The sequence below is a fragment of the Ylistrum balloti genome, unplaced genomic scaffold (assembly GCF_031769215.1).
Source record: "Ylistrum balloti isolate Yb309-2 unplaced genomic scaffold, AGI_CSIRO_Ybal_v1 Utg370008, whole genome shotgun sequence".
NCBI classification, from domain to species: Eukaryota; Metazoa; Mollusca; class Bivalvia; order Pectinida; family Pectinidae; genus Ylistrum; species Ylistrum balloti.
Window position 1 is genome coordinate 1598406 of NW_026782082.1, and position 24619 is coordinate 1623024.

General features: G+C 37.2%; 1 protein-coding gene across 1 annotated transcript; it reads right to left on the reverse strand.

The window, feature by feature from the left end:
• Positions 1 to 3393: 3393 nt before the first annotated feature.
• LOC132548307 (mRNA turnover protein 4 homolog) lies at positions 3394 to 24306 on the reverse strand. Its single transcript, XM_060212161.1, has 8 exons — positions 24252 to 24306; positions 21642 to 21700; positions 20517 to 20620; positions 12964 to 13113; positions 11492 to 11643; positions 10466 to 10542; positions 4538 to 4661; positions 3394 to 3522 (listed from the first exon to the last, which is right to left on the reverse strand). The coding sequence occupies exons 1-8, from the start codon at positions 24277 to 24279 to the stop codon at positions 3431 to 3433; spliced, it is 786 nt and encodes a 261-aa protein (XP_060068144.1). The 5' UTR covers positions 24280 to 24306; the 3' UTR covers positions 3394 to 3430.
• Positions 24307 to 24619: the final 313 nt, after the last annotated feature.

The following is a 24619-nucleotide window of genomic DNA, read 5'->3' on the forward strand; positions in this document are numbered from 1 at the left end:
CTGATCTTACCGAAGGAAATGTTTGCATTGATTCCCCCTGAAAAGATAACAGACCGCCGGCAGTCCGTTACTTCAATCAACTGTAGGATGTAACAATTTCATACAGCGAGTCAGAGGTTAAAACAATGGTCAATAAATGGTTAGTTTCAAAACAATTTGTTAAAATGTGTTTCTTGGCTAAAACAGACAGTAGAGAAGACATTCTATTGAAAACAACGACCATACGACATGCTCCGGGAGTGACCAAAGGTTATCGACATGATCCGGAAGTAATCAAGATCATCAACATAATTTGGAAGTGATCAAGGTTATCAACATGCTCCGGAAGTGATCAAGGTTATCGACATGAGTTTACGACTGTGTAATTAGTTATTACGCTTATATAACTCTTTTATACAATCATCAAAGGGCGAAATAAACCCAAGGCGAATTCATGTATAATGGTACAAGGGCGAAAGAAAACCGACATACAGCGTTCAAAACTTAACAAGAGGCCCATGGGCCTTAACGGTCATCTGACAAAAAGCAAGCCAAACTCTAACAACAGTGAGTCTACTGTTAAAACAGTGGGCTTCATTCATTTGAATAAACTTGGTAGCCCTTCCTTCCAGCATCCTACAGGCCCAATAACAGCATTCTGAGCCTTTTGGTTACTGAGAAGAAGTCGTTTACAGATTTTAACATATTTGAACCCTGTGATCTTGAAAGTGGGTCAAGGTCATTTACTTGAACGCATTTGGTAACACTTCCTCAAAACATCCTACAGGCCCAATATCAGCACTCTAATAATTTTGGTTATTGAGAAGTCATTTGCATATTTTAACATATTCAACCCCTGTGACCTTGAAAGTGGGTCAAGGTCATTCATTTGAACAAATTTGGTAGCATGTCATCCCAGCATCCTACAGGTCCATTATCAGCACTCTTGGACTTTTGCTTATTGAAGAGAAATTGTTTGTATATTTTAACATATTTGACCCCTGTGACCAAGAAAGTGGGTCGAGGTCATTCATTTGAACAAACTTGGTAGCCCTTCATCCCAGCATCCTACAGACCCAATATCAGCATTCTGAGCCTTTTGGTTGTTGAGATGATGTTTAAAAATTACAACAAATTTGACCCCTGTGACCTTGAAAGTGGGTCGAGGTCATTCATTTGAACAAACTTGGTAGCCCTTCCTCCAAGCATCCTACAGGCCCAATATCAGCACTCTTGGACTTTTGCTTATTGAGAAGTCGTTTGTATATTTTAACATATTTGACCCCTGTGACCTTGAAAGTGGGTCAAGGTAATTCACTTGAACAAACTTGGTAGCCCTTCATCCCAGCATGCTAGACCCAATATCAGCAATCTGAGCCTTTTGGTTTTTGAGAAGTTGTTTAAAAATTTCAACATATTTGACCCCTGTGACCTTGAAAGTGGGTCGAGGTCATTCATTTGAACAAAATTGGTAGTCTTTCCTCCAGGCATCCTACAGGCCCAATATCAGCACTTTTGTATATTTTAACATGTTTGATCCCTGTGACCTTGAAAGTGGGTCAAGGTCATTAATTTGAACAAACTTTGTAGGGCTCCATGCCAGCATGCTATGGGCCCTTCAGGTCAGATGACCTAAAAAGGGAAACGGTGTATTTGGAAATAAAAATCCTTCAACATTTCTTTTCTGAGACAAGTAAAGCTCCCATCAGAGTAAGCTAACATGAGAAAAAACTAAAAGTGACAAAGGTAACAACTTGAAGAAAGCCGTCAGATATGAATGTCCCCACTCCCAAGCATATAAATATTGAGTTATAAATTGGTAGACATTGTTGAATATGTGCTTTGATTCCTTAACCTTGACTGATGACTATCTTAACATGAAAAGGTGTAGAAACTTGAGTCATGATACCATGGGGCATAAAAACATTAAAATCTGTCGAGATTCTCATGATGTGATGGAAGTGTGCGTAACATCACAAGTCTCATAGGAAATGTATTGTGTGTATTTCATCAGACTAAAGTCCATTGTGAAGTGAATAATGCTACCATTTGATGTAGATCAGTGTACAAGTGGAGGATCATCAATGTGTTTTTTTTGCTAGAATCTTATCGCCATTTCCACAAGAGTGTACGGTAAAATTGGAAAGATTCGATAGTTCTTGATCACTGCATACATTAAAATTGAAATGACTCACACAAGTCAATCGTCTGATGAAGGTGACAGGACTTCACAGAAACGTCCAGGATAGCTTCTTTTATGGTCGAGTTGTATAACAACTTTTATTTCATTTATGCTTAACCAGCCTGGAGAATATGTTTCGCGATATATATATACAGCAGTTATATGCATAAGAACAATAATGTTTTAAATACATGTATCGGTGGGGAGTTTTGAATTTCGGATTTGACTTACGACATGTATGAGTGATCCATCAAGTGTTTGCTGGGTAGTGGACATTTTATGTGGGGTGGGGGTTTAAAACTTGTTTACGAAATCAGAATACCCACCCACCTGCAAAACGTTTGAAAATTTAGAGCACTCGACATCCTCGAACTGTGGAGAAAGAGAGTAGGTTCATGTAGGTAAGTATGGTGACTTCGTAAACAGGCTTTTTACAAACAGAATCTCCTGTTTACTTCAGTCCCTTAAGTGGCTATCGGATGACCAATTGAACATCCCCATCTTTGGACAACTCTTAAGAAAATCACTACTGACAAATTCACCGAGTCCTTGAATGTTTCCCGGTTGGTAAATGTGAAAGAGCCGTTGCTTATTCTCCCATTGACATGCAAGCCTTTAACACCAACCTATAAAGCCATATGAATCAACACTGGTTCTAAAGGCTTGCAATGCCTTGACAAGACTGGCCACATCTCATGGGTAGCTAGAGAGAACAGTTGTCTGCTTCCTGTACTTTTATGTTTTGGCTTCCTTAGACTTGCCAATGAAGATTTTAATGGGTTTGATTATGGTGATTTTGTAGAAATGATTTTGGTACTAAGATCTAACATTTAAACAGGTGCTTTTTCCATGAGATATTAAATTCTGCCAAGGAACATTGATGGGAAGCTAATGTCATATTATTGGGCAGGTATACGGGAATGCTATTTTTTGCCTTTACTAGCCCTTGTTAGAATAATTTCTGAGACAACAGTCAGAAAGGAATGATATTTGTTGTCTTTACCAGCCCTTGTTAGGATCATTCCTGAGACAACAGACAGAAAGGAATGATATTTGTTGTCTTTACCAGCCATGGCTGATATAATTCCTGAGACAACAGACAGAAAGGAATGATATTTGTTGTCTTTACCAGCCATGGCTGATATAATTCCTGAGACAACAGACAGAAAGGAATGATATTTGTTGTCTTTACCAGCCATGGTTGATATAATTCCTGGGACAATAGACAGAAGCAGAATTGACAGTTTTAATACACAAACAGTAAAAGTTCTATGTCTCTTCATCATCACTATCAATCAGATCGTCGCCCACTAAAGCTTCCATCTCTGCTTCATCATCCTCATCATCAGTCTTTTTCTTGGCTGAAAATATACAAACATAGTACATGAAATATGTTTTACCTTCATCTGAATAATTTTAAAATTACTTTTTCATCGTTTCATTGTCCTATCTATGTAATCATATAAAATTTCCTCAATTTTTTCTGAAAAAAATATATATATACATCAAAATTATCAATTTCAAAAGCTGGTTATTCAAGCTGAAAACTGTCTAGAATGCACCAGAGAGCTTCTAGGTTACAAGAGGAGAGACAGCCCGGGACCCCCTATTTCGCAGAAAACCCAGGGCCACTGCAATGACAGAAGGGCCAGTAAATCTTCTGAAGAGGTGGCCCAAAGTAATTTTCTTATTTCTACCCCTGACCTAGTGAGGATTATAAATTCTATGTTGTATTTGTCAGTATTGACACAAATGAAAAAGAACCAATGAACAAATCCTGTAAAAATTGTATTCTAGGGATGAAGTTTTCATAGTTTTACCATCCTAATTTTTCACTGAAACCATGAAATGGAGTACAATTTTCTTTGTTATCACTTTAATTTTTTTTTCTTTTCTTTTTTCTATTTTATCACATCCTTGGAAAACATAGGAGAACTCAAACTTTAATCGTTTAATATAGTGTTATCTTCTGGAATAGATTCCTTATGGTATTTAACAGAGGTCCTCTCTATCAGGTAAACATATAATGCGAAATGAAGAATTCTCATCATCCAACATTGTGGACCAAGCTGGACAGTTTCCAGTTTTCTATTCTGTCTCAATGGTATCTTAATCCACGGTTGGGGTTGATTGTAATAATACAATTTACAATTTTAGTTTCTCGTTGACATTGGAACATTTCTGCCCAATCTTATAGAAATCACTGTAGCAGTTTCCAAGATGTCAATGATGTGAAAATGTTAACAAATGCCGATCAAGTGACCCAGAAATATGTACAAGTCACAAACTCAATTCATATTGATTAGTTTACTTGTTTTTGAATTTTAAATATCTCTGATGTTGCATATAAAGCGAGGAGGTAACCGGAGTACTTACGTCTGACAGTGACTTTAGGGGGTATTACTGGTACAGGTCGGTCTGCTAACACTTTCCACTTGTCTTTTTCCCACATCCCTTCTAAAGTGATGTGAAACTCTGCCATCATGTGACCAAATAATTTCTAGAAAAACAAATCAAAGAAAACATGCATATGAAGTATTGTGGAAGCACATATAAATAAATATTCAAAATATGAATTTTTTAAAAATAGTAACCTTGACCTTGTCCCAACCACCTTAAAAACTTGAACATTTCAAAGGTAAATTGCTGCTTAATAATTGTGTGATTAAAGGAATAAAGCTGCTGAAGCACTGACGAACTTTCACAGGTACAGGGGATGGACAGATAGAACGAGGGGAATACTGTGGTCCCCTTCCCTAGGTTTCACCACTAGGGTACTTACAATACCAAAGGACTTTGTAATAATCATAAAGGACTTGTGTTCCTGCATGTAGTTAGAGCAGGTAAATCTCACATGCTACCGAGTGTTTGAATTTTCTGCCTTATCCAACGATGTGAGGTAATAAAGAAGAGCGTAACAAAGAATTCTCAATTCTTGGAGTAAGATTTGTGAATATCCAAACTTCAGAGAGGACTCTGATTAAAATTCCTTTGATACTTCATGGTAAATAGGTGCCAGACTATGAAGCCAACTTACTTGTAATCACTTGAATTTTATTGTTATCTGTATTAGATAAGAAAATGAGGAGTCATTTGAGGCTTCATTCTGTTAATGCACTTATAGCACTGTGACAAACACACACTTCTATTTGTGAACAAAATTATCTTCAATGAGTAAGAGTGATGTACAGGGGAGGTAATAAATGAATGGAACATAGTAAGGATTATCTCCCTTATCTAATTATAGTAGATAAATACATTCTCCCACTGTTTGATGTACTCGGTCTATACCTCAGACTTAGGATCATATTACAGCTATATCAACAGTAAATCAGTGCTGAAAATTTTTCTATTTTACACAGACTTTACTGAAAATATGTTTCACTACAGCAAAACACAGATAAATCAAAGTTGACTGGACCAAATGAAATATCTGACTTATCAGATTGGTTCACCTTATCCATGAATGGAGACATTTTGCATTGAAGATTGACCCGGCTATTTACACATTACTTAGTGAATTCAATAACTAAAGAAAATAAAAATCAATAAATACATACTCATGAACATTCTACATTGATATAACATCGATAGCACTGAGGTGGATTACAAAAACGTGAAGGCAGTGGCAACACCACTGTTGTATAACTAAAAATTTACACTCACAGCACCAAAAGAGTTAAACCAAAAAATAAAATAAAATCACTTTGTTTTAGTACATGTATATCTAGTAAATGTATTTAAAATCATGAACAGATGTGTCAATGACAAACTAGTATTGTTTATCAATCTGCAACAGTGTATTTTAAGTTTAATTGCCTAATTCTGTATAAATTCTAACTTTCCCCTGTGCTCCTGTCTAGACGCAGGTATTAATGTTCGATCGAAATTACAAAAGGGTACATCAACACAGATACAGCTGACCGAGCACACTCAGTCATTTGGAACGAAGCCAGAAAATTTACACCCAAGATAGGGTGACGCTTGAATGTTCTACATCATTACTATTAATCCACAACAAATATTATTGAAATTTTTCAGTATCTTCTAAATTTTTGAACTGGGTGAATTGTCCAATACTGAGATTGCATATTTTGGACATGTAAACCTTGCTCATCATAATTACCGGGTATTACAAGATTATATTTTATTGTTTTTGAAGTATTTTAGTTTGTTTTAATAATTCTATTAGAAATGAGAAAGTTATTGGTGGGTGTAAATACCTGAAAGAGTTTAAGATCTATGCAATTGGATACCACAGTGCAGCATGTTTAGATAGAGCAGATCTGTTCTCCTGGTAATTCGACCAGTGAGTCCTGCTATTGATCAAGATTGTTTGAAGGCTCTGCAGAGGATTAATTGGCCCAAAATACGTCGCACAAGGCGAGGGACTAAGGCAGGCAGAGGGGCTGTCAGACAAATATCGTGTGTTACAGGCCACCGCTTTACGTCTGACGAAACCAAGGCCGCAGACCACAATGGTTTCAAATGCCGATAATCTCATCCAGCTGATCACCACAATTGGCCTGTCTGCCTCACAGACACTTTCGCTTGGACATGCTGCACCAGCTTATGTATCAGCCATTGAAACACTGGTACAGTCTAGAAATGATACATCAGTGTGCAATACAAAACCACCTGTATTGCACACGAACCTGCATGGCATCATTAGGCCAATGACGGTCACCCATTCAAAATCGGTTGTTCCACTGAATCTAATGTCCCTGAACTGTCGCGCAGTAAAGAATCAGGCACTCTCTATCAGTGATTTCTCAGGACATTGATATTTGGCATTAATGGAGACCTGGAACAAACATTGATAGCCAGGTGTTAGCGGAGCTTGTTCCACCAGGATATGACATACAAAATTCCCGCCAGGAGAAACGTGGGGGTGGTGTGGGGGCGCTAATTAAGAAAAATCTGAATGTTAGACAACTTGCTTCTAGTCATGATGATGTCTTCACCCACTTTGAGCACCTCAGTTGCTCAAATTCGTGCTGGTGATGTACAAATCAGATTGTGTATAATATCCAGGCTCCCTCCATCTAAACGAAACGTTTCAGAAATGCTGTGTTTTTGGAAGAGTGGTAAAACAATCAGGCCCCACTTGTATAAAACATCTCAACTTGACATTTCCTCAAGTCGAGATTTTCCTCAGCTGATATCTCCTTGAAAATATCTTATATGAAAATTCCTCAAGGAATTTCAGGACATCCTAGCCAATGACTTCCTCCTGTTCCTTGAGAAAATTTTATACAAGCCGTTTTTGAGGAGATATCAGCTGAGGAAAATCTCGACTTGAGGAAATCTCAAGTTGAGATGTTTTATACAAGAGGGGACAGGACCATTAGGTTGTATTACCACAATAGATCATTATAACAGGTGATCTCAATTCCATCTAGACGACCCAATGAACGCTGATTCTCATCAGTTCTCTGAGCTACAAGACGCTCGTGGTTTAGTGCAACATGTGACTAAAGCTACACATGTCCATGGCCATACACTCGATGTGGTCATCACAAGAGAAAATAGCTTGATCATTTATGGAGAACCATCTGTCTTAGACCTGTGCCTTAGGGGAACCCATCTGGTGATCACACTCAGTTGTGGTAAACCAGGTCGTATTAGAAAGGAGGTCAGTTTCTGAAGATATCGTGAAATTTCTGTACCAGATTTCATTAGAGACATTGAATCCTCTCACACACTACAGTCAACTGCTGGTGGGGTAGACGATCTTGTCGAAGCATTCAATTTTGGTATAAATGACCTGACAGACAAACTAGCACCGCTGCAGACCAAGGTGATTACTGAAAGACCAAATGCTCCCTGGTATACAGAGGAATTGCGCAAGGCAAAACAGAAGCGAGGAAAAGCAGACAGACAATGGCGCAGAACGAAACTGAATCCACCAACAGATCTACAAGGATCAATGTCGGTTAGTCAGGTTGCTGCTTGTTCAAGCAAAGAAGAAATACTATCCAGATAAGATAGCAGAATGTGGTACCGACCATAAGCAACTTTTCAGGCTCACCAAAAACCTTATGGGCCAGAATGGCGATACAATCCTACCAAACTGTTCATCTGAAAATATCTTATCTAACAAGTTCAGTAATTATTTCTTGAAAATCATGACTATCAGAACGAACACTGGTACTGTGAACAGTCTAGTAAACAGTGATAACCTTGTAATGACAGCTGATATACCATCTGATGGCGAAGCATTGACACAGCTCACACCAACAACTGAGGACGAGGTGCGCAAGATTATTACCAACTCGCCATCTAAGTCCTGTGAGCTGGATCCGCTTCCCACATGTCTACTGAAGCAATGTCTTGAAGCATTGCTTCCGTTGATTACGTCGATAATAAACAAATCATTGGCCGAGTCAAAGGTACCATTGTGGAACAAGAAGGCTAATGTCAAACCATTAATTAAGAGGTCTAGGCTGAACAAGGAGGAATTAAATAACCACCGTTCCGTATCAAATCTTCCATTCTTATCTAAGATACTAGAGGAGATTGTTTCCAAGCGTTTAGAGCTGCATCTGCAGGCAAACAGTCTGCACAACAACCTGCAGTCAGCCTACCTCACATGACACTCCAGTGAAACAGCAATCCTTCGCGTACACAACGACATTGTTGCAGCCTTAGATAACAAGTGCAGAGCAGTCCTTGTCATGCTGGGCCTACTCTTTTGGAGTCACTGTGGATGCTTTACCCTGGATCCAGTCCTATCTGAGTGACAGATGACAGTGTGTGGCCATAGGATCAGCCACATCTGATGATAAAATCTTTGGATTGGGTGTTCCACAAGGGTCAGTGCTTGGATGTTGCAAGTACTGTCTATACTTGAAACCAATTGGTGAGATCAGTCGTCACCATAACCTGCTTTACCATTGTTATGTAGACGACACAAGATCTATATGGTTATCAGACCCCAACATACCTGGGATACCATCACTCATAACATGGAGGCCTGCCTGGTAGACATCAGTGCCTGGATAAACACCAATACGCTTAAGCTTAACCAGGATAAGATGAAACTCATTGTTATTGCACCAAAGCATCAACACACACATGATATCCAGCTTAAGAGTTGGTACAAAAACCATTAAGGCAGCTCCTGTTGTTAAAAACATGGGCGTACACTATGACAGTTCAATGACCACGGAAAAGCAGGTGAATGCTATTGCAAAAAGCTGTAACTACCAACTTCGGAATATTGGACGTATTCGGCAGTTCATCACTATGGATGCATACAAGACACTGTTACATTAACTTGTGACTTCTAACCTGGACTATGGGAACGCCCTTTTATATGGAATCTCTGACTCGGCAACTAGGCGTCTGCAGAAAGTCCAGAACACTGCTGCGCGTCTGTTTTCCAGTACTAGAAAACGTGAGCACATTACACCCATGCTACATTCCCTACATTGGTTACCTGTGCATCATAGATCACAGTACAAGATTCTGATTCACACCTACAAAGCACTCGATGGAACAGCTCCTGGAAATCGTCACTCCCCACCAGCCTTCACGTTCATTACGATTAGAGGCTGAGTCCCTGTTATGTGTGCCTGAGTCGCGTACTGTGACTTATGGTGACCGATGTTTTGGAAAGGTTGCTGCCACAATGTGGAATAACCAAACATCACAAACCAGGAAATCAACAACACTCGCCACTTTCAAAAAGGGTATTAAGACCCATCTGTTCAGGTGTGCTTTTTCTTAGACTAGTAATTTTTGCTACAGGTACATACATGTGGTGTTTTTCTGGTGATCATGTGGACACAATGATCAGCATATCATACATATATGTAGATGTATAATGTATTATTGATACCATGACTAAATTTTACATGCACTGTAAAGTGCTTTAGAGTAATTTGTGAAATTATATAGGGCACTATATAAATGTTGTATATTATTATTAGTATTATTAAGGGATGGACTACAAAATTTTATTCGACTCAACAGTGTTCCAATTATCCAGGTTTCATTTAAAAAGATAAAGAAGAGAAAAAATTTTAACAGAAAAATCGTTCAACTTATCCGATGTCTTTGATTCAAGCGTGTTCGACACAAACGAGTCTTACTGTATTTCTAAAATGAGCTTTACTTTTCAACAGTCAGCTAAAAAACACTGAGAAAGCTGTCTCGTACTAAAAGAGCACATACACAAGCTAAATTGATCACAAGAATATCACAAGTGTGAAGGGATGAAAGGAACACTATCAGGATTGTGTGACAAATGTAGTGAATTTTTTTAACTTATTGAGAATTGAACTAATCTGGTGAACTTACCAATATTCTAGCTTGTTCTGGTGTCAATACATCGTCTTTATCACAGACTTTGTGTTCACGCAGAAGTGTGACAGTACCTGTCAAAAAACAGCCAAGCTACAGTACAACTGATATAAAACAGAACAGACTGCAATACTAAATTTTATTTCTTGACGATATATTTTTGTGAAAATCACACTGTGTAATGGGTCGCATTAAAGTTCAGAATTCCTCAAATGTGTATTTTTGTAAAATTTGATGACAAGTTTTTTTGTCATGTCTTAATATTGGAACACAAAATATCGATGAATTACTTGGAAATTAAGACATTTCTGGATATAAAATAATGATACCTCTCTAAATAAACAAGAGACCAGAGAAGTAAAATTCACATTTGGGAAAGTGTGTTTCCACCGTCCAAGTTATCATTTAATCTTGATTTTTATTGAGTCCGATTACATAGTCCATCAAGTCAAGTTCAGTACGAAGGCTTTACTACCCTACATATGTCCTGTATTACAAACAGAAGTCAGCTCATTACAACTGACTCCAAGGCAAGTGCTGGGTTTCTTAACAGGACAATGGAATAGATTTAGTTGGAATTTTACAAACCAGTTGACAAGATGGGCATACTAGAGGTTTTCATTTTTGCATTTTTAACAAAAGTCACATGCAAATATTGTATTTTTCCAACAGAATTTTTCAAACGAACAATGCTTTTATCAAACTTAAAATGCAAACAACATTTTTTTCATCGAAATTTTACAAATGAAATATGGTCTCACCAAACGTCAAATGCAGATATATGTATTTCTTTCCAACCAAAATTTTACAAACAAACTATAGTTTTGCAGTATCAAATGCAAACCACATAATTTTTTACCCAAATTCTTCAAACGATCAATGGTTTTACCCCTAATTTTTGTTCTAAAGTTATTAATTTTTTACAATATGATTCTATACTCTATTACAGTGAACAATTCAAACCCTTGAAAATTAACAAACTGTACAGTAATACCAGGCATAATTGACTGATAAATACGGTACCTCTCTGAAGACTTGTTGGCAGACCCAGCTGCCGTAACTGAGGCTCCATAGAGTGGGAAAACTCTGGCATTGGTCCCTGTTCTAGGAACACAGTCTGTGTCGCAACATTTCCTGATCTAGCGTAGTCTGCTTGTCGGTAATTGTCAAAATAACTGTGGAATTAGAGAGAAATGAAGAGTTGGTACTAAATGTAGGAAAGGTAACAACAACCAATAAAACAGCATACAACATGAATACATTGGTTAAATAACACTGACAGGTAGGTACAATTTACCCTTGGATTTATGCTTAAATGTGACAACATAATATTGACATGATTTCAGCATGTTGACAGCCATGTAGTAGGAGTTGTCATTTTTCATTCCAAGGGCTAGTTGATGAAGAACAGCAACACTGAAACAGATTAAACCTGGAACCTTTTTTTGAACCCCGCCCAACTTATCCAAGAACAGCCAGGGTCATCTTGGGGAGTGATCCCCTCGTTGCAGCTAGTGGCTACCTCACTGAACAACATACAAGAGAGGAATCATCTAGAACAAATAGATTAAAGTGCCCAAAGGACACAACAATGTCAGCAAAGACTTGTCCGTTTCTCAGCATTCAAAGAAATACAAACTAGACATCTGACACTGACGATTCCTTTACATGTTCACAGTTTACTGAGAAGGTGCTATAACCTATGTTTGGCGCTTGTACAGTATTTAGAGCCCCGCACCCCTTATTAAAAAAAGTCAAATAAATGGTCTTTAACTAGTTAAGTTTAAAGTCACTTTGATTACTTTTGAAACAGTTTTTCTAAAAATCTGCCAAAAATTCAAGTTTTCACCTCAAATTCAGGTCATAACTTCTAAAATAAATGGAGCTAAACATGGTTTCTTATAAACTTTGTTATGGAAGCCAACATCAAAATAAGTAATTTTGTGCCACTTTGATGATGAAGTGACAAAAAACCAAACTTACACAAGTATATAATAAATAGTAAAATTGAATTTTTGAAATAAAAATTTAGAAATTCGTGGAGTAGATGGAAAAACCTATTTAACTTGATATCTAAGCATTTTCACCTAGTTGTCCTAGACATTCCTCAGGTAAAGCAGCATCTTCAATCCTCTTCTTCTCGTTACCCTAGTCGTCTCCCCTTTCCTCTAGGGTAGCAATGTCTAGTATTTTTCTATTATTTTGTCTTCACTATCATTTCTCTACATATTAGATTCTGTGATATACAAGTATGTAAATGATGTATATTTTTGCATAATTTACTATACTGAATGTGTTTATTGTGTGTATACATATATTTATGTGTGTATGTATGTATCAAATGTGTGTGGTATGTTTACATGTGAATCACTATAAATGTGTAAAATCACAAAATGGTAGATACTGTGAATTAATTTGTTTTGTATGTTTTAATGTGACTCCAAATTTAAAACTTGAAAAAAAAAATTGTCCCAAACGAATAAACCAAGACTTACTCTAAGACTTCATCTTTGGGCTTGTTTGTAAAGAGTAAGCCTGTCTGTCCATGTAGCTGACTGCTAAGCTTGTGTAAGTTATCTTTACATTCATCTTCCGGGGTCCTACCCAGGGCAAGGGACATAACTTTGTTTTTGCCAAAGAAAAACCTGAAAATAAAGCATGTCAAGTAAAAGAGAACTCACTACTGACCAAATGATGGTAAAAGGCATTGTATCATAATTATAGATTTTCATAAATTTAAGTTTAGAGAAGAGAAAGGGAGAAATTATATTTGTACAGGGACAGAAGAGTTTTACTTAAAGACACTTAATCCATGAAGAGTATTTGATTCTACTATATTCTGGGTATTGAGAAGAAGATTTTTGAAATTTGGGTCAATCTGACCCTTTTTGGCCCCTGGTGAATGGGACATTATCGTTATAGTTCTAGTTTACACTTTCCCATGGAAGGTTTCTCAATTGTTTCACTGAAATTGGTTTTTAGGGTTTTTCAGAAGAAGTCGAAAATAAAGTTATTGTACTGGGAGCTCTTATAGATGTTTTGCATGGTGTAGTGAAATAAAGGCGTAAATCAAGTAATTATTAGAATATAAATTTGTGAAGTGTAAAAATAGTCCATCCTCCAAGTGGAAATTACCAGGAAAAGGTATTTTCTATATATCACATGTATCATCATGACAGATGACACTGTAAACTTGCATTTATGACAAAATTTGTGTGAGACTAAAATTTCAGAAATAGGCCTTGAGCTTAAACCTATGATGCTCTTGCTTGCTCAGGAAGGTAGGTAGGTCTAAATGAAAATATAAAAGTAATTAAAATGTTGAAACATTGGTTGATTTAAGCTATCACAAAAAATCACAGTGACTAGGGTATGTTCAAGATGAACAAGTTCAGAGACAGATGATGTGTTATGCCAATGCCAGGTGAGCTAAACAATAGATCATTAACAGATATTTGCAACAATTGTGCAATTTTTCTTTTCTTCAAAAGAGGTCTCAAAATCAAATACACACATCTTGGGATCAAAGGAAAATGTGTAACACACAGAAACTTGATCATTATATATCCAGTAATTCTCAATGCAAGAAATTTAAAAGAAATACTGGGTAAAACAAATCATAGCAAATGCTGTCTGTTAGCCAGTATTTACAAAATAGTGCATTCCATATCAAAATGATCTTTTACTTAGTCTCAAAATACATAATGTACAACCAGGGACAGACATCTGAAATGTAAGAATTCCAAACAATTCAAAACTTCTCAAAGAGTTGCAGCTGATTTGAAGATATGATGGACAATATAATAACGAAACAGAAACAGCTGAAAGTAGTACAGGTTGTATTGCCTCCATCATGGACTTCTCACATCTGTTTTTTTTTCACTGTTGGGACTTACCAACCTAAATTGTAACAATATATATCTTATCCAAAGGCAATTTATGACAAGTCCTATTCTAAGTCCGTGGTTAAACGCCACCAGTGTGATGGTACAAATTGAATGCTCGAACACCACACTGAAGTATCAAATATATACAATGGTGTTGTGATGTAGTTTATGAATTGATATTTGAACCTCTTTTACACAAATTCCACAAAATTACTAACACAATATTACGGTTGATAAATGAATTATTATTTTTGCACTGATCTGGAATCAGCATGCATACCTATGGAGGAAAATATGGACAAATATTTCGGTTTGTACAGTTAAAATATATCAAATCTGCTTTTGATGCAATACTTTTCTTTTAAGTAAGATATTTGGCTTGATTGTGTTCAGAATATAAAACAAGAGGTCCTAGGGGCCTGCATCGATCACTTTGCTAATTTAGCTATTCAGCCATGAAGAAAATGAAGAATTTGATATAACAAACAATTTCTAATATAATTTCCCTATTAGGTCTTACCCTTGTGGTCAGGTTCACTTTTCATCAAAATTGCTTCAAACAAAAGTTGGACAATATCATTGTATGGAAGGACTTTTTCAAAACTTACCTTTCCCTGACTGGACCCAGTTCACTCCATCCAAGAACACTTCAGACCAAATTTGGACAATATCCATTTATCATTAATGGAAGAGTAAGCTTATAAAGAACTTGCAAAATTTCCCATTTGGGCTCCATCCCTAAGGTCCCTGGGAACTGAGAATCAATCCTTACACAAATTTTGTTCCCCTACATCCAAGCAAGAATACTTCCGACCAAATTTGGACGTTATCCATTTATTCATATAGGAGGAGTAAGAGTAAGATTTTAAAGAGCTTGTAAAAGTTCCCCATCCAGGCCCTAATCCTAAAGGCCCCTGGGAACTGAGAACAGGGTTAGAGAAATCCACTCGTCCGCCCGTCTAGATGTAGCATCCTTGTTCACATCACGTGTCAAGACTCGGGCTGATCCAGACTATGCAAAAACCTATTACGTCACCACAAATGTTGTAAACAAGGTTGTTTTGTGTACGTAGTTACTGTCAAAAAGTCGATGTTCTCGCTCACGTTAACAGTGAATTAAATATGTCAAAACAGGCTAATTTGAAGAGCTTTTTTTCGCCAAAATCAGCAAAAGGTGACAAGGCAGACACAACTCAATCAGATTCAAGTAGTTCTGAAACAAATCCAATAAAAAAAATGCAAAGCTGAGTACGAAGGAAAGCGTGTTAGGAAATTTCATGCTTCATGACTGAAATCTTATCCTTGGGTTGTTCATGATGCTGAAAACGATGTCATGTTTTGTAGCTACTGGAGGAAATATCCAAACCTTGCTGACAATACTTCAAAATAGTTCATAGGGACCGGGTCTGGTGGTAAGTTTAGGGAGGATATACTTCATTATCATCAAAAATCTGACAGACAGAAATTTTGTGAAGACCATTTCCTATTGGACAAAGAGAAAGATAAGGAAAGTTCTGCCCCCTTACCGACATTATTTTCAAAACTGACGAAAAAACTGGACCAGACGTCAAGAAACGGATTGCATAGTTTGTTCAATCATCATTTTATTTGGCCAAAGAAAATTTATCATTCACAAAATTTTGTGGGTTGACAGACTTACTAGAAAAGGTAGGAGTTGATGTAGGGCAAAGTATAGAAATGATAAAGGTGCCAAAGATTTCGTGTCTGCTATTGCTGAAGTAGAGAAAGATGTAGTGAAAGAGAAAGTTAGAAATGCTAGGTTTTTGTTTGATTTTGCGGATGGTTCCACAGACTCCTCAGTGACTGAACAAGAGACTGTATTTTTGAGATTTGTTAATGAGAAAGGCAATCCTGAGACTGCTTTCACTGACATAGCGTCTCTGAAATCTGCTACAGCTGAAGGTGTTTTCCATGGTATTTTGACAGCATTTGATACTCTTGGAATGACTGAAGAGGAATTGAAAGAGAAGTTGATTTGTTGTAACTTTGATGGGGCATCTGCAGGGCTCTTGATCTGCCAGATTTGGGGCCGATATTCGGCCCCATTCCCAGTGCAAAATAGTATCTTTATTCCGAATTTAGACCCGAAGTTATCCCAATTCTAAGGAAAACGCCACTATTTTTCCCATTTCTAAGGGCCCTGGGCCCCAGTCCCAAAATGGGGTGTGTGATCTGTGATGTTAGGTAGAAAAGGAGGAGTTGTAGTAAAACTAAAAGAATTTGTTGATCATCCCCTCGTAGCTATTTATTGTGTGACCCACAACTTAGAACTTGGGGTATTGAATGTTACAAAAACAAAGAAGTATATTTCACAATTTCTAGACACTGTTCAACAAATTTTTAAGTTATATTATTACTCCCCCAAGCGCCAGCACGATTTGAAAGATATCTCAGACATTTTAGATGAAGCAACCATATCGCAAGCAGGTTTACAAAAGACAAGGTGGGTAGGAAGTAGGTTCAGGGCTTTTTTGGCTATTGAGAAATCTTTGGCAAGTATTTCACTTCACATGGAACATGCAGGGCTGGGTAAAGGAGATGACGTCACAAAGGTGAAGGGAGTCGGAAAAGAATTTGTGTCTGATAAGTTTCTTAGGTTCTTGTACTTCATGCTGGATGTGACTGAGGTGCTCTCAGAGGTGAGTGTCCAGTTTCAGGCTGAGGATCTTCTTGTCAGTCAAGTGAGTGAAAAACTTGAGGTGCAGTTGGCAAAATTTAAAGTGATGAAGAGATCTTCTGGTAAATTTTACTCTAAAATTCTCCTCAAACTTTGATGATGAAAGGCATGTCTTCACAACTGGGTCAGCAAGTAGACAAGAAATTTCACTCACTACAAGCCCAATGAACTTTAAGGCAACATTTTCTTAATTTTTTAACAAATGTATTGATTATATAGGTGAAAGATTAAAATGCTTAGGTGAACCTCCTCTTAGTTATTTGTCAGTGTTTGCCTTCAGAGCATGACCTAACAACAGGAATCTCCTGTTTACTTTGGGTGACTCAGAAATTCAGGACTTAGTGGAGTATTTCTCATTCTGTCTGGCAGAGGAGGAGAGAATTAAGATCCCAGGGGAGTTGATGGCTTTGAAATTGAAAGTCTCCAAAATGAAGTCATACAGGCCTGTAGAAGTGTATTCTGGACTCCTTGAATCTCAGTCTAGTGAAATCACTAATGTGCTTCTTCTTGTAAATATCATGTTTGCCTTGTCACCTTCCACTGCCAAATATGAAAGAAGTTTTCTAGCATGAAGAACATAAAATCCAGGCCGAGATCACAGCTCTCACAAGATCATCTCACTGACTTAATGACAGTAACAAACATGGATCAGTCAGTGAAAGATTTCAACCCAGATCCATGCATTGATAACTGGCTCAGCACTACTAAAACAACTAGACATGTTGTGTCCCACCAAGAGAATGAGAGTGTCATCAAAAGAGTAGATGAACTAGTTGTTAGTGTAGCAGGAAGCTCTAAAGATCCCATTGATATTGATGAAGTTCTAGGTCCTTCAAGTGATAACTGAACTGATTAATTGGCCCAGGTGTTGATTGATCCACCAGTCTATTGACAGCTTTTAGTGAAAATAACATTGTAACAAGTTAAATATGCGACAGGCTGGAAGTGCAGATATCATAAGCTTACTGGATTTAAGTAAACTCATGAGTAAAACAATAAAAGCAAGTGTTGAATTTAAACATTTAATATAGAAATTGATAATAAAATTTGTGTTCCTTAAATTGTTTTGTTACCATTTTTCTTCAGGTAAATAAATATTGGATTTGGGCAAGTGAATTTCAAGTTTCACTTGCCCGACAGACGAGTAGCTGAAAATATTTTTTTCTAGCCCTGTAAGAACTAATCCTTACACAAATTTTGTTCCCCTTCACCTAAAAATACTTGTGACCAAATTTAGGTGATATCTAATCGTTCCTAATGGAGAAGTATGATTTTAAAGAATTTGCTCTATTTCCCCTATTGGACCCTGCCTCTCCCATCCTACATGGACCAGACCCACCAATTCTACAAAATTGATTCCCCCTTGCACAACAATGTTTCAAACCAAAATTGGGCAAAATCTAGTCATTCCTACAGGAGTAGAATTTTAAAATTTCCCCTTTTGAGCACCGCCCTGCAGGCTCCTTGGGGCTGAGACCAACCATTTATACAATTTTTTTCCCACTTTTCCTAGAGATGCTTCTGACCAAATTTGGTTAAAATCCTGTAAGTCGTTTATGACAAGCAGTGATTTGTATGAAAATGTTGAGGGATGGACGAAAGGACGACAAACGCCTTGGTATACCATGAGCTCACTTGGCAAGGTGAGCAAAAATTGAAGCATGCAAACCCTTTCAGGAACCAACATTTATTTTGACACTGTCTTGCACAGCAGAGTTGGCTGCACAGTTGACTGCTTGAATTCAGATTACCACCAATTTGTTTAAGAGATTTTATTATCAGAGGTAGAAAAGTACCCACATCCCTCAGTTATCAAGCATCACGAGTGGACAAGTCAGTTGCTTTGTGGAATGGGAACCAAAAGTAAAATAAGTGTTCAAGCACTCTTCCCAACTCAGCCCTGGTTTGGTTAGTCTATTTCAGTACCTGAGGTCAACATGTGACAGTAAAAAATTAACAGAGAAGAAAAGTGTAAACAGAGAGGTAGAGTAAAAACCGGTTTTATTAAAGGGTGGATGTTGAGTTTACTGCCAACAAATGAGAGCATTTAATAACTTATGTATGAAGATATTTTCGCATAAATGTCAAGAAGCGGATGAACATTGAAATTATTTCATTTTTTTTCGAGTAGCCTCTCCTTGTCAATCATTACACGAAAACTCAAGTTTATTACACCACAGGAAGTATAGGTAAAGAAATGTAGTCTTATAAACCGTACAAAGTCTGAAATACTTGTAGATAGAAAACATTGTCATGGCTGATTATACACTTCTCGTTTTATTCATTTACAGGCTGTCAACCAAGTCTTCTTCAAAATATAGGAGGAATATAGTAGTTTTTTTACTAGTATGGAGGCAAAATAAAGGAGTTTTCCAACCAAAAATCATTTCATTCAAAGGCAATTATACTTATAAATTCTTACCTTCACTTACTGTTTCTGTATTAATTAATGGTTAAAATCTACCTTAAAGTAACCATTCACTTCAACAGCATCACAATCCAGGCAGAGAGCTGCTGCATAGCTCATCATCATCATCTGAATGGGCACCTAAAAGGCCAATATATTGTTATACTGCCTTGCAAGGTGCCCATACAGACTTAAGAATTCTCTAACTTGTAAAATAAAGAAGACAAAAGCCATATCATAGAAATATTTACAATCTCTACATTTATCGGTGACAAATTTCCTGAAAAATGTAGAAATCTTTTTCAAATGAAAGTAGAAAATGTCTGTAAGACATCAATGCCCCCGCCCCCCCCCCCCCCCCCCCCCCCCCCCCCCCCCCCCCGCCCCCCATGTGAAATAATAGTGAAAGGTCCGAATGAAGTTGTTAGGTGGTATATACTGATTTGGGACGCAACGCGACGCGACGGACGGACGGACATGGGCAACGCTATATGCCCCTGGCCATAAATGGCGGGGGCATAAAAAAAGGAAAATATAGGAGGTGTTTCAAAATGTAGGTTTTTGAACCAAAATACAGGAATATAGGAATCAGTTGACAGCCTGCATTTATCTCATTGTAATTTTATATGACAGCATGAAAAATTTCATAGTATAAATCATATAATGTTAAAACATGTTTATTCACATAGGCGGAAGATGGGTATTGTAGCTTTTTTTTTGGGAGGAAAAGTCAGTTTGATTTGTCAGTCTGTCCTATAGATACTGGTTCGCAGCATCTAAACAAGTTTACAGACGCACAACAAATGCAAAATGATGCTAGACAAAAGGGTTTCGCATTAGATTACTAAAATCTATTCTTAGTAGATCTAAAAATGGTGCTGAATTATTGTGCTTTTGCTTTTTAAAATCTATATCAATCACAACATTGATAACTACTATGTTTTGAAATTTGCGGTGGTAAAATGTGATCTTTTTTCACAAATATTTGTTTTACTGTCTCTGCTACATGTTAAACACATTGTTATTATCTTTAAATACATGCCTAGTCAGACTTACCTGCTACTTTGCCAATCATTGCGAACTTCTTTCAGCTGTACATTTCTCATATTATGCACTGAAAACGTGAAAATTCTGGCATATTTTTCAGCACAACTTCTTATCTGTGAAGAGAAAAAAAATAAAAACAGGTCCATTGGCCTTAATGGTTACCTGAGGTCTTCAGACTTTTGGACAGTTTTAGAACCTGTCCATCAGTCCCACCATTGGGACAGAACTGATATATATGCATTGGGACAGAACTGATATATATGCATTGGGACAGAACTGATATATATGCATTGGGACAGAACTGATATATATGCATTGGGACAGAATTGATATATGCATATTTATTGTTTCCAAGTTTGAATGCTTAATTTTCAATTAAGAGCACTGATAACACTCTCTGTTGTTGTAGGTTAGCATATGTATATTTGACCCATGTGACCTTGAATGAAGGTCAAGGTCATTCATTTAAACTACCATGATAGCCCTTCATCCCAGCATGCTTCTGGCACAATATCATAATCCTGGGCCTTTTGATTATTGAGAAGTTGTTTAGAGATTTTGACATATTTGATACATGTGACCTTGAAAGTGGTTCAAGGTCAACAATATGAAAAAACTTGGTAGCCTTTCTAACCAGTATAAAAAAGACCCAATATCAGCACTTTCGACCTTTTTGTTATGGAAGAGAAGTGGTTTAAAGATTTCAATACATTTGGTCCCTCTGGCCTTGGGTCAAGGTCATTATTTTATACAAACTTAGTTTCCCCTCATCCCAGCATGGTAATATCAGCACTCTGGGCCTTTTGCTTATTAAGCAGACGTTATAAATGTGAATTGTTTGCAAGGCAAGGCAGACGCTGCCAGACAAAAGGCGATCACAAGAGGTCACTTGAGACTTCCTCTCAGATGACCTAAAAAACAATTGAATCCAATAAAATTAGCTTATAGAGCAACTTTCTACAATAGACCTACCAGTCTTTACAGTTCTGTTGAAGACATTGTTTGTTGTGAAGTAACATGGAGTAATTGTGTAAAGTTTGTAAAATATAATCTGTAAAAGTTAAAAATGTAAAAATATGGATAGACTTTTTAACATATGGAACAATAAACATATTTCAACATAACTTTGCTCACCTCTTCAATCAATTTCTGTTTCAATTCTAATCCTTTCTTTCTTGTCTGGGTCAAAGAAACTGGAAGAAATCAAGATGAAAATTCTTTAGAAGAAATAACCAAAATATTAAGTAACAGCTAAATTCAAGATGATAACCTGTCATCCACCTTGTTTCTCTATTCAGTCCCAAAATCAGAAGGGCACAATTAGGAACTCAGGGGAACCTACACAGGAAATTGGAGAACAATCTATGCGGTACTTCTTAAGAAATAGAGATAACAATCTTTTGTTGCCAAATCCAAGGTAGCTGCCTGTATATAATTTGTTTTACTCATCAGTCCCATGAATACAGGCACAACCAGAGACCACAGCAAACCTACATATAAAATTTGAGAAAGACCTATTGAATGCTTCTCAAAAACAAGAGGCCTATAGGGCCTATATTGCTCACATGGCTGTGTTTAGCTGAAATTGCTTCATCCAAACTAAAAGAAGAGGAATTCTAAATTCCCAACAACAAACATTACACACTATATCTATTTCACCATTTGGCCCTATCCCTCAGTCTTTAAAGGGTCAACCAAACAATTCATGCTTCAAACCTAATTGGGACAATAATGAATCCTGTCATTAAAGATTTTTCTCTATTTTGCCTAGAATGGGCCCTGCCCCTCCCAATCCAAGAGGCTTAGACCCAACATTTATACAAAAACGACTTTAATTTACTCAAGGATGCATCAGACCATATTTGGGCAAAATTCATTCATTCCTACAGAATGAGTTAAATTTTATAGAATTTGCACTGTTTCCTCTATTGAGCCCCATCCATTCCATGGTCAAGACCCAATTTATGAAAATTGATTCCCCTTCACCAAAGAATGCTTCAGACGAACTTGGGCAAATCCAACCATTCCTGCAGAAAGTGTAAGATTTTGAAAAATTTGCATTATTTCCCCTATTAGGCCCCATCCCTCTTGCCCAAGGAGTCCAAGACTAACTGTTTATACAAAACTGATTGTCATTCACTCAAGAATTTTTCAGATTTCCATTCCTTCGCAGGAGTAGGATTTTACACAATTCATTCTATTCCCCTATTAGGCCCGACCCCATTCGCCCCTGGGGGCAAGACCCTTAGTTTATTCAAAATTGATTCCCCAATCATTCCTACATGAGGAGTAGTACTTTAAACATCTTGCTTTATTTCCAATATTCCCCTTCATCTAAGAATGCTTCAGACCACATCATTACAACAGGAAAAGAAGGATTTCAAATTTTTTCCCTTCTTGGGCCTTGCCCCTCAGGGCTGAGACACACTGTTCATACAAAATGTGTTTTCCTTCCCTCAAGATGCTTCTGACCAAATTTGGTTGAAATCCTTCAAGCTGTTTATGACTAGTGTCAATTTTAAGGAGAAAAATTGAAGGACAGACGATGGATGTTGCAGTATGGCATAAGCCAAGGCTCTCGATCTGCCAGATTTGGGGCCGATTCCCAATGCAGAATAGTATCTTTTTTCCCCAATTTAGACCCCAAGTTTTCCCAATTCTTAGGAAAACACTGTTATTTTTCCCAATTCTAAGGGCCTTGGGCCCCAGTCCCAAAATGGGATGTGAGAGCCCTGTAAACTTACCAGTCCTTAAGACCAGGTGAGCTAAAAATTCACAAACCACAGACTGATGTGCTCCTTTGAAGATTATAAAGAAGTAACAACTTCCAAGCCAGTACAATATAGTGTTACACGACCTGAAGATTTTTATGCAAATCATACTAGTCCTTGTCTTATATATATATCTAAATATATCTTAGGGAAAGCTATATATATATAGAGAGAAAGATCCATTTAGTACTTCTCAAGAAAAAGCAATAACACATACAGCAAATTTAAAAGCCTACCATGTGATGATTGCTAGCTTAAAAGAAATGGACAGAAAAGAAATACATCAAAGCAGGCAGATGAATCTTTTCATGTATGGCCTGTCTCATATTAATTCATAATTTTATGTCACTTTATGAAGTATCGTTATGAATAAGAAGTGGAGGATCCAGTAAATGTTAGCTTGCCAATGACTAAAAAACACTGTGAACAGCATCAAATGAGACCTATGGTGGAAACATCCTGGATTTAACAGGATGCACTGAAACTCAGAAGTGTCCTATATAAGGAATGGGGCATACAGCTATAATTAAGGTGCTTTTCAAATCAAACCACACAAAATTGCATACTGAAAATAAGTGACATGTGCGTAATAAACTACATTTGCGTGCAAACAAATACATGTTGTCAAATCTGTTTACAATTCAAAGAATCATACGCTAGACTGTCAAAGTAGATACATCAACATCACTTCGTTTGCAATTTAGCTCAGTGAGAGAATGTCATTCAGATGAGCAAATCCTCTGTAATTGGGGATTCAGTACATCTAACGTTACCAACCTCGTCCGTCATTATACACTTTGTAGACAGCTATCTCTCTTATCCCCTATCCTTCTCATCTCTATATATTATAGAATGCATTTACATGGACAGGCGAGACTAATGTTCTGTTAGATTTTATGACATTAGGAAAGAAAAGATCTAGAAAACAATTAGGGTCAATTAGATTTTCGAAAGATTGCAAAATATCTCATACTCTTTTTATCTCTCTTTGACTTCGGCATTTCGTCTGTGATGTAGTCCACACGTGTGTTCCCCTAAACGGAAGTTATGAAAGACAAGGAGTTATGGGTAGTTGTGTTTATTTTTTCGTCATAACAAAATGTCATAAAACTCTAGTGAAATTCCCACAATATTCCAATAACTAACTATTGAAAAACCAAACGAGATGATTTCTGCATTGTTCTCAATAATCAATCGCGCCAGTGCAGTTGCTAGGTAACAGTGACGTCAAACGCCTTCCTTGGTTTCGAAGATTGAATCCCCGAAATTCTGGAAAGCAAGGGCGAATAACTCGCTTCCAGTATGCGAGCATATCGGGAAAAATATAGTTCTCGAGTAAAA

What these genes read in the sequence shown, in the direction of transcription:
- LOC132548307 (XM_060212161.1), bottom strand. Translation starts at nt 24,279, where the DNA reads ATGCCGAAGTCAAAGAGAGATAAAAAGA. An exon ending in AACAGAAATTGATTGAAGAG is followed by an intron (nt 20,621 to 21,641) that starts GTGAGCAAAGTT and finishes TTCTCTTCACAG; the next exon opens with ATAAGAAGTTGTGCTGAAAA. An exon ending in CCCTAAAGTCACTGTCAGAC is followed by an intron (nt 3,523 to 4,537) that starts GTAAGTACTCCG and finishes GTATATTTTCAG; the next exon opens with CCAAGAAAAAGACTGATGAT.